General features: G+C 45.0%; 1 protein-coding gene across 3 annotated transcripts in view; it reads left to right on the plus strand.

Annotated features, from left to right (window-relative positions):
* The window catches only part of LOC135242967 (corticotropin-releasing factor receptor 1-like), a 182,608-nt gene that overhangs the window by 62,192 nt on the left and 109,972 nt on the right, over positions 1–10,444 (plus strand). For all 3 annotated transcript variants that reach the window (XM_064314344.1, XM_064314343.1, XM_064314342.1), the window contains exon 2: positions 10,018–10,105. Coding sequence is in view for 1 of the 3 variants with exons in the window: in XM_064314342.1 (XP_064170412.1) it covers positions 10,018–10,105 (88 nt within the window). In the remaining 2 variants the exon portion in view is untranslated. The remainder of the gene's footprint in view (positions 1–10,017; positions 10,106–10,444) is intronic.

Below are 10,444 nucleotides of genomic sequence, written 5' to 3' on the forward strand. Positions count from 1 at the left end.
TAGCGGTCATGTTGACACTGTTGATCATCCCGTAACCTAATATTTAAATTTCTGGTGCATGTGCCCGCATTTGTCAGGTCCCCCAGGTCTGAGTGCTTCAAACATGTGATGCTCTAAAAGCGAAAGCTGATTGGGTAAAAGTGCTTTTCCCTTAATGGTATTATGCAATGCCATTTGTGGAGGCCCTAGTGGACCTACCTGTAGTTGTTTGTTCACAAACTATTAAGTTTAGGTCATATGTGGCAGTCACATTTCACATTCCATACAGAGTTACTAAAATCATTGTTTGCTCACATTTGGAAGCAGCTGTGTGACTTCTGTGTTAACCATCTGAAGAGTAGGTTTTTCTTGGAATGTTTTTTTTTTTTTTTTCAAAATTCTAAAATCGGTGTTCTAGAACACCGCTGCTTTCAGTCACCAGCAGTGATTGTGACATCAGCATTAGAATGTTCAGTTAAGAACATTCTAATCACATACTTAATGGGATATTTCACTTTGGTACAACACAAGTAATTTTATGTTAGTGCTCTTTTTATCAATTTATTATCCTTTGTAGTAGTTGTAGTTAGTGGTTTAAAATGATTCATTTCGGCAGGTTTATAAATTAATGGGAGTGAATTGGGAGCCGGGCAACTGAGAGAAACGGACATGTCGTTAACAGTGAGCAGGGTCAGCTGACGTTGCTTATACACATGCTGTGCAATTGCAATGGAGTAAAAGCCACACAAAATGACTTGTTATACCATAGTGTAATATCCCTTGGATATGGAGTTTTTCACCTGTCGTAAGTTACCCACCTAACAGGCAGGCAGCACACCCCTAAAACGATCATGCAGCATAGCCCGGTCTCCACAGCCGGTCCTGTCTCTGTAGTGTCAGGTCAGAAGAGCTGGGCGTACCCCGGGAGGGGTGGGGATGGGGGGGGGTAACAAATTTACTGCCTGTCAGTTGGGCCTGTTCCCCTCCCACCCTGCATCGCCCACTTTTCCTCCACCGTCTCTGTGTTACGGCTTTAGGTGGCTATTCACACCACATTTAAAACGCAGTTAAAAACAAAAGATTACATTTTAATGGCCAAAAAAACAAAAAAAAACAATTTCTCAACATTTTTTTTTTTGCTTCGATGCAAGCCTCCAAAGACTTCTAATCCCCGGTGATTGTTACACACCCATCCGATCAGGGTGGCGACTGTACCTGGGTGTTTTCACAGAAGAAAATATCTCTCTAGTTGCCTTGCAGGGGGACATTGATCACATTTTACTAGCGTGGTCTCGGTGAATACAAATTAGACAGCGGGGCCGTATATCAACACGTTTCTGACACTAAGCAATGCGGCTCCGGAGGTATGCAGGTTCAAACTATGGCTGGATTGTTGCACCGCACGAGCTCTGAAACTGAAAGAGCTGCTCGACGAACGTTGCTCCCCCCCCCCCCCGCAGCCTGTTCGCAGGGCAGAGCTAACGTGCTAACGTGCTAACGGTAATCATCAGAGCGGATACAGACCCGTAAGTGCCGTCACGTGCAAAATCCAAAATAAAAGCCTCCTTCACTCAGGAGAACGTAAACTGGGAGCAGTAAGTTCCTTTATAATGTTGTATTGATGTTGGGGTGTTCGTTCAGAAGCGTTCAGCGCCGTTTCCTTCTGTTCTTTGTTTGATTAAATCTTCACTCGAGAGGGTACGTTCTCTGCAGTTGGCCTTTGTCAGCTGTGTCACATGCTCATACCGAGTGTGAGGCGGTAATTCAAGTTCAGTCCCCAGTAAAACACAATGAAGTGTTTTTTGGATAGTTTCTTTGAAACGAGACCAAATTCTTATCATTCTGAGCGTAGCAGACTGTACAAACATGACCTCCTGACTTAAAATAAAGAATGTAAATGTGTACCGTGAGCGTAATGAAATATGCACATATTTTCTATATGTTCTGTGTGCGAGTTAAAAATGTATATGCATTATTATGATTAAATGGCTCGCAGAAGTTTGCACAAAAATAAACATTTTCCTGCTGCTACTACTACAACTAAGACTGATGGTGATAATGATGATGATGATGAAGGTGGTGATGATGATTATGATGATGATGATGATGAATCACAACCAGGGAATACTGAGCTTCTCTTACTCTCCTGTTCAGTGCAGTTGGGACCTCTTTCCTTGATCCATCTTAATGTGCTGGAAGTAATTTGTGGTTTGAGTTGTATACCCCCACGATTATTGTCAATCCCGTTAAACGGGTTTTTTTTGTTTCTACGCCTCATTAACTTTGGTTGACAGCCACATTAAGAAGGTGAGCCGGGCCTCACTGCCGCAATACAGCACCATTCAAACGATCGTCATGGAGACGGAAATTTGAATGGCCGTCAACGGCAACCTGACTGATGTTTGGAATGTGCTGCGGCAGTTAAACAGACCTTGAGTGACAGCCGCAATCTCGCGACGTTAACCTCGATAGCGGATCGCATTATCCGGCCCCATTACTTCCCCCCCAAACCGCTGTCCTTGTAATTTGCCTGCAGATTTAATGTCAAATTTACTGATAATGTGTCACGTGAAGTCCACAGGAGCGGCCGTAGGGTAGTTACGGCAGCCTGTTCTGGTTTTTGCCTTGATTCGTTAGCGTGCCATGGACTGTACATACACAGGGTTGCAATGTCGTCAGAAATGCAGGAGATACTGTGGCAACCTCAATCAACACTGCTGGCAAAAAAAAAAAATCTGGTCTGAGGCTGTTTTTCATGGTTTGGACTAGGCCCCTTAGTTCCAGTCAAGGCAAACCTTAATGCATTGAAATTCTAGACCATTCTGTGCTTCCAACTTTGTGGCAACAGTTTTGGGAAGGCCCCTTCCTGTTTCAGCATGACAATGCCCCTGGGCACACAGCGAGGTCCATATAGAAACGGTTTTGTAAAGAACGGTGTGGAGGAACTTGACTGGCCTGCACAGAGCCCTGGCTTCAACTCCATCCGACACCTTCGGGATTAATTAGAACGTCAACTGTGAGCCAGGCCTAATTTCCCAATTAGTGCCTGACCTCACTAATGGTCTTCTGGCTGAATGGAAGCAAGTCCCTGAAGCAATTCTGCAACATCTAGTATAAAGTTTTCCCAGAAGAGCTGGGGTTGTTATTGCAGTGAAAGGTGGTCCAAGTCCATATTAATGCCCATAATTTTGGCTGGGATGTTGCATGTCAGGTGTCCACATACTTTCAGCCATGTAGTGTACCTGGAAACTGGTCTCCCAATGGCAGTTTACCTGCATGATGCAAAATGGTGGCAGTTACTGCTATTTTATTTTTTAAACGAATGAAATGTGTTTTTACTTATAATCCTCTCATAAGAGTGGCTAAAATTATAATTTTAAATTGTTTGGATAGCTGTTACATCATGAGTATTGTACCTTATCAGACCTGTGTTTTGTATATGTGCAATGACCTTTGGTATTGTACATTGCTTGGGATAAAAGCGTCTGCCAAATAAATGCAATGCAATGTTTGTCAGATAGAAATCAGAGCCCTGCTATTGGAATGGATCTGTTATGTATCCCTGTTGCTCCTGGATAAACTCCCGTGTGCGTGCATCACCAGGTACTCGGGTAATACCTGTTTCCAGCACCGGACGAGTAACAACATCATAGGCAGTTTCACCATGTTTTGAGGTCAGCCCAGAGAAATTGAGTGTACTGAAGGAACACCAGATCCCTCACTGGTTTTGAGGCACTATGAGGCGGGGGTTAGGGACCGGTTTTATCCGAAATGATCTGCAACATGAGTGGTGGATAATCTGTTTTTTTTTTTTTTTTTTTTTTTTTTTTAACCCGACTGGGAAACAGGAGCTGCCGGACCTCCAGCAGAATTCACAGGCACTGAAATAGCCTTGCCCTCTCTCTGCCCTCTCTCTGCTCTTTCAGACAGAGCCAAGGTTAGCGGGCTTTGGAGGTGTGAACAGAAACTGCCAAAGCAGTGTTTTTTTTGGCTGCACCGCAACAGCGGGGCCAGCCCTACAAACGCGAATGTCTGCGACTGACTGAGTGAGTTATGAAGTCACGCCATTGGTCGGCCGAGTTATGAAGTCACACCATTGGTCGGCAGGATCACATGTTAGGTCCAGCCACGTGCTAGGTTTTAACCGGGTCTTGTTATTGAATGTTTTTTATTCAGCATATCCATTGCGTTTTAAATGTGGTGAAGACGCAGCTTCTCTGTGATTGACTGCTCGGCGTTGTCAGATAGCGGTCTGGGACTCCTCGTGCCGACAGCCTGTAGACGAGCACAGCGTCTCTGGTGATTAACTGTCCTGTGCAATTTTCATCCGTTTAAAAAAAAATAAATAAATAAAAAAAAATTTTATAGAGAGCCAAAGGCAAGAGGTTGTCGAGATGCAGCTTGGATTTTCAGGCCCAGAACGGTAGAAGGGCCTGTAGTCTATGGATCTGTGTTTGCATTTGTTGGAATTGTCTGGGATTTCTTTTTTTTTTTTTTTAGAACTGAACAGCCACATAAACTCTAAATGCCTAGACTGCATGCCTCCAAAACTTTTGTGTTCCCATCTAACACCTGTCGGCCATTTGAGCTGCTCGTCGCAATTTTTATGTGAGGGCGGCGGGAACCTTTCCAAGTTGTCCTGGCCTGACATTATTCATGGAAGTCATATGTCACGATTTATTATTGTGCCTGAATGCTATGTTGTACCAGGGGCTATTGTTAGAACGGGATTAAACACTTTACTGCCGGCACAGCTGCAGCTGGGATCTGCTCTGTTCAGTGACCGCTCCTCTTCCAGGAGGAATTCAGGACACGGAGGAACGTGCGATGGATGAAATAAAATAAAAAAAGGCGATTAATAAATAATCTGCAGTTTTGGACTCTGTCAGTGCGCGGCTGTTTGTGGCTATTCACGCACGTGAATACCCAGAGCCAAAGCTTTTCCCAGTAAGCTGTCTGACAGTGCGAGCGGCATTTGGCACGGCAATTGACCGTGCCCCATTTGTTCTTCACCCCTTAGGGTGTGAGGTCACAGTTGTGCAATTAGAATGTTAACTGAACTCAACATTCTAATGCTGATGTAACAATCACTACTGGTAATTGAAAGCAGTGGCGTTCTAGAACACTGTCTTAGAATTTTGAAGAAACCTTCCAAAAAAAAAAAAAAAAAAAAACCCTACTCTTCAAAGGCTTGATAATGATGTCATTTCCATGCCGGGCCAGTTGGTTTTCTGCTGCAGAATTTCTCCAAATTGAGAAGATGCGAATCGATTCTCTTCAGAGGAGGCTGGTGCCTAGGTGCTGAAATCTTTGGGGGTGATGATGGGGAGGTGCTGGGGGTGTTTGGCGATTGTCCCCGCGGGTTTGTTATTTCATATGTTTCCCAGAAGCCTTTGTGACGGTTCCAGGTCATTTTTTCGAGCCCTGGTGTCACCCGCTCTGCGACTGCTTGCCCTGGTTTAGGTAGTCACGAGGAATGATGTCAGCACTCTTGGGGTGCAGAATCGTAGGGTTCTATGCGCAGATTCTCTCATTTCCTGTATATCGCGTTGAAACTCACACTACGGCATTGTTTTTGTATTAAATCCACGTGCAAAGTTCTTAGTTTAGAGACTTCACAAAGTGTGTTTAGCCCCTTTTATATGAAAGTGACACAGGTGGCATGAGGCTGGCTGAGATATCCTTAGCCGCTGTTACTCAAGTCACAGTCCTTGAGGACAGAGAACTTTGTCCTAACTTTGTTTTCCAACCTCCCTTTACCTGGTAGTGATGTGTGAAGACACTCTGACAAATCAAGTAGCACGGATTGTTCAGCTACTTACCTAGATGAAACGAAATCAGGTCCAGATTTGGATACTGCGGCAGACTTGAGTATCCACGTTCTAAGGTCAGTGACCCAGCCTGAAAGCAGTGATTCAGTGATCCTCTTGCTCCACAGCAGTGCGGTGCTGCACCACAGAGTGTGCTGTCTTCATCATGCAGTAATTAACGCACCATTTCAATGAACTTGGATGTAATGAAGTGCTCCAACCACAACACTCTTAACACTTCCTACTGCAGTATGTTCAAACTCCTGTCACGGAGGGCCACGGTATCTGCTGGTTTTCTGTGTGTTTCAGCTTGAGCAATTAATTTAAAGCTTTGATTGTCTAAAGAGTCCACACAACTTGTTCTCAAGGCCTTAATTGGCCACTGACTGTAAGGACACTGCGGCTCTTCAGAGCTGGAGTTCGACACCACTGCACTACTTATATAGAACAGTGGTAACAAAGCCTGTTCCCAGTGATCTACCGTCCTGTAGATTTTAATTCCAGCCCAAACCTGATTCTACTTATAAGCTGATCAAGAAGCACACCATCTCTAGGTGTTGAGTGAGATGTGCTCTCTTAGGGTTGGAATGAAAACCAGATTTCCAGGAACAGGGTTGGCTATACCACTGCTGTAGACACATGTAAGGTACTAATAATGCTAATGGGTAAACATATTTGTTTTTGGCAGCGTTGATGCAACATGGACATGCTTTTTCCACATTAATAATTTTGCAGCGTTGTTAATGGCCGTAGTGGGGCCGGTGTGTTGAATGCCCTCCTGGAGATACAGAGATATGTTTCTTGTTAAAATAAGGGTGGTGTGAAGTTTGTAAATAGCCTGCGCTCATTAAAAAAAAAAAATGTTGATTGGCATTCCTTTGTTGCATAATGTCAATTTTTATGGCATTAAAATGAAACCCCTTTATTTATTTTCTCTCTGTGGGCAGCTTGGTTGCCATGGTTTGTAGAAGCTTCTGGAAAGGGCAACTTTCCACCCACATTAGGCGTTCTGATGACTGGTTATTTTCCATAGTCTTCAGATGGTTCTCGTCTTTTACCAGCACCCTTTTTCGCACTGTCGGTCATACAAGCGGCCGTCGTGTCAGTTTATCGTATTGCACCACTTTTGGTGCCAAAGCGATGTTCCAACATATAAAAAAGCTGTTATATTATTTTAAATATTTGTGTAATGAATTATGGTAAGAGACCACTTTGCCTGGTAGTAAAATTTTCCCTGAACAGTTAAGGTTGTTTGAGATTCAGCAAGTTACCCAATTGTAAACATTTTTTTGTCTGTTCTGAAAATATGAAGCTATGCTTATCTCGGTGTGTGCGTGGTGGACGTCTTGTGACATCATTGCGAGTAGTGCTCGTCTCTGCGCTTTTATGGTGCATCATGGGATTTTTATCGTCATGCTCTAAGGTGTGTGCTCGGTAGTCATTTGGGATGGTTTTTAATTACGTTTTTGGCACAGAGTTTCTGTAACCAAATTAGAACAAACTCCCCAAGTGCCCCTTTCAACGTATTTGATGTTCTGGAAAGCGCATTATACTTCAAAGAACAAGATGCTGCAGGGAGGGATTTCTCTCAGAGCGAGAGAAAAGCTTAGTTTCCAGCCACTAAACACAAGGGGCACACGTGGATCTGATAAATCTGTTGATCACAAACTGAACTCCTGCTGGCCGGTGCGATATTAGAGATTATAGCTCATGAGTCATTAGCAGAAATACCGCAGCAGCAAACTGAAGAGTGGGGGAGGGGGGAGGCATTAGATTTGTTCCTCTTTTTTGTACCACTGTGTGTGTGTATCATGATCTCTGCTCAGTAAGAAGATGGCGGTCCTCTGTTTCCTTTTGCAAAGCTCTGAGATGAAGCTGAGTGCATGCCTTCTTGGCCAGGTCAGCGTTGCAAATGAGAATTTGTTCTCAATCACTTTTACCTGGTTAAATAAAGGTTAAGTAAATAAATGCATAAATAAAGTGCTGTAGCGCTCCTTCCCTGTGAGTCTGCCTGCTGGGCTGGGCTGGGCTGGGCTGGGCTGGTGTTTCTTACAGGAGAAAAGCTGTGAAAACGCCCAGCATAAATATAGAGCCCCTGGAGCATGACAGTGACGCGCGTTAAGTCGACAGCGTTGGTCAGTTTTCGTCCTCGGTTTTGGCTTCGATTCGGGCGAAAGCCATCAGTGACTCACAATCCAACGCCAGTGTTCGTTTATATCTTCGCTAACACCCAAAATCTGCTCTCTGAACAGCTTTTGTTAAGAATAAAATTATATATTAATTCTTTTGCAAGTCTAAATTATGTTAACTGTAATCTCTGAACAGGCAAAAAAAAAGAGAACGGTTTGCTCCAAAAAGAGAAGAACAATTCCTTCTGCCACCTTGGCATTTCTGCAGCTCTGTAATGCATATTGATAGGGAATTATATTGGATTTTTACGAACTTTTTTTTTCTTCCAAAAACTATAACCTTCGCATAAAAATAAATGCACATATTGTTCTTTGTTCAGTTGGGTGAGGTCATTTTGCTAATTAGTGAAGCCAATATCCCAAAAAAAGATGTCTCAGTCAAACTAAAGGACGACTGTTATTTGAATTCCAGACAATACCTTTAATATGCTGGTGTGAAGTGGTGTAAATGTGTTTCTGTATGAGGGACTACGTGTCTCTGTAAGGTACAACTTCTGATATTATCTTTCATGAACTATTGACCACATTTGATTTTAATACCAAGCAAAAATATTGTCATTCAGAACGTTTATTTGCAGAACATGACACCTGCTCAGAATACTGAAAATACACAGTGTTGTTGTACATTGAATAATGCTAGAAATGTGTATTCCCATAAATAAATAATATAAATAACAATATATTTGCTTAGGAAGCCCTCAATATTTGGTGGAGTAACCGGTATTATTCTTTAAAACTAATGATAATAATTTAAAAGAAAATGTATATAGGGTAGTCTCAAAGTGTTGACCAGAGTTATACTCGTTTTGAAAGTCTTTTCAGCAGAGAAATGGTTCCTGTTTCCTGGGGAGTTCAAGCTGTTCTTGGTTTTGCCGCCGTCTGTCTCCGCTCGTTTGGCTGACCCGTGCGAGAGGACGAGCCAGAAAGCCTCGCAAGCGGACTGATTTACGGAGCGACGGAAAGTGGCGGCTAACATGAAAGCGTCCGCTAGCCGTTAGCCGCTAGCCGCTCGGTTTGGGTTCGCTCCCCAGTAACGGGGCAGGGCGTTTGGGCGTGAGGTGCTCCTGTCCGTTTTGGGTCCTTCAAACTAGGGGCCCCTATTTGCTCCCGGATTGCGCCGCGGAGACGTATCGACATCGTCAGTCGGTCGCGTGTGTTACCCGTATCTCATTTCCTCATCGATCCTGTGGTCACACCACACACACTCCACTCACTACCACATCCCGCACACACCGCACACACGGCACACACACCACACACACAACACTACACACGCACACACACGACCGACACACACCACTCAACACACACTCACACACTGCACGCACACACCACACACACACACACTCACACACACACACGCACACACAACACACACCACACACACACAACACACAACCTTGACCCACACTCACTCACCCCACACGCACACTCACACTCACACTCACACACACACATGTACACGCACACACACGCACACTCACACACACTCACACTCACACACACACACACACTCTCACACGCACACACACGCGCACACTCACACACGCGTGCACACGCACACACACTCTCTCACACACACACACACACACACGCACGCACACACACTCTCACACACACACACACACACGCACGCACACACACTCTCACACACACACACACACACACTCTCTCACACACACACACACACACGCACGGTGAACTCCTCCGAGCGCTCAGGTGATGAGTTCCTGAGGAGGCATCGGGTGTCAGCTCTATTGATAAAGTGCTAAGTGCTACTCATTTGTGGTCCTCAGGGGTTTCCTAAGAAAAGCAGCAAAACGGTCATCATCTCGCCCTTGACTGTTTTAGAAACTTGCCTCCTGATAGAATTGTGCTTGATATTACAGGCCTGCGATATGAGCATGTCTCACTCTCTCTCCCCCTCTCTTCCTCCCTCTTTATTTCTCTCTCCTCCTCAACTTTCTCTCTCTTTCTTTCCTCTCTTTTCCTTTCTCTCTCTCTCTCTCTTCATCCCCCTCTCCCCCCCCCCCCCCCAGGTTCTCACTCTCTGGATTATCTGCATCTCGGGGGCTGACGCTGAGCTGACCTGTGACACGTTGCTTCTGTTGTCGGGAAACCTCACACGTAAGTCCCTAACTTTATCACCTCCGCACCCAGCGCACAGCCGGGACGGTGGGACCGTCCCGTTTCCTAACCCTAACCCTAACCTCACACGTAAGTCCCTAACTTTAGCACCTCCCCATTCAGCGCACAGCTGTTCGTTCCAGCCACGGCGGGACCGTCCCGCTTCCTAACGCTAACCAGCAGCAGGTGCTGTTTGGAGCAGGGGGGGGGGGGGGGGGCGAGTTCGGTCCTGCAGAGCCAACTTCCTGGAAATTCCCTGGAATGTACCGTTTCCGTGGTATTAAGCCTGGGATAGATTTCAGCTACTCTTGACGAGTTAATGTCCTTGCGTGACAGTTT

This window comes from Anguilla rostrata, chromosome 17 (assembly GCF_018555375.3).
Source record: "Anguilla rostrata isolate EN2019 chromosome 17, ASM1855537v3, whole genome shotgun sequence".
Classification (NCBI taxonomy): Eukaryota; Metazoa; Chordata; class Actinopteri; order Anguilliformes; family Anguillidae; genus Anguilla; species Anguilla rostrata.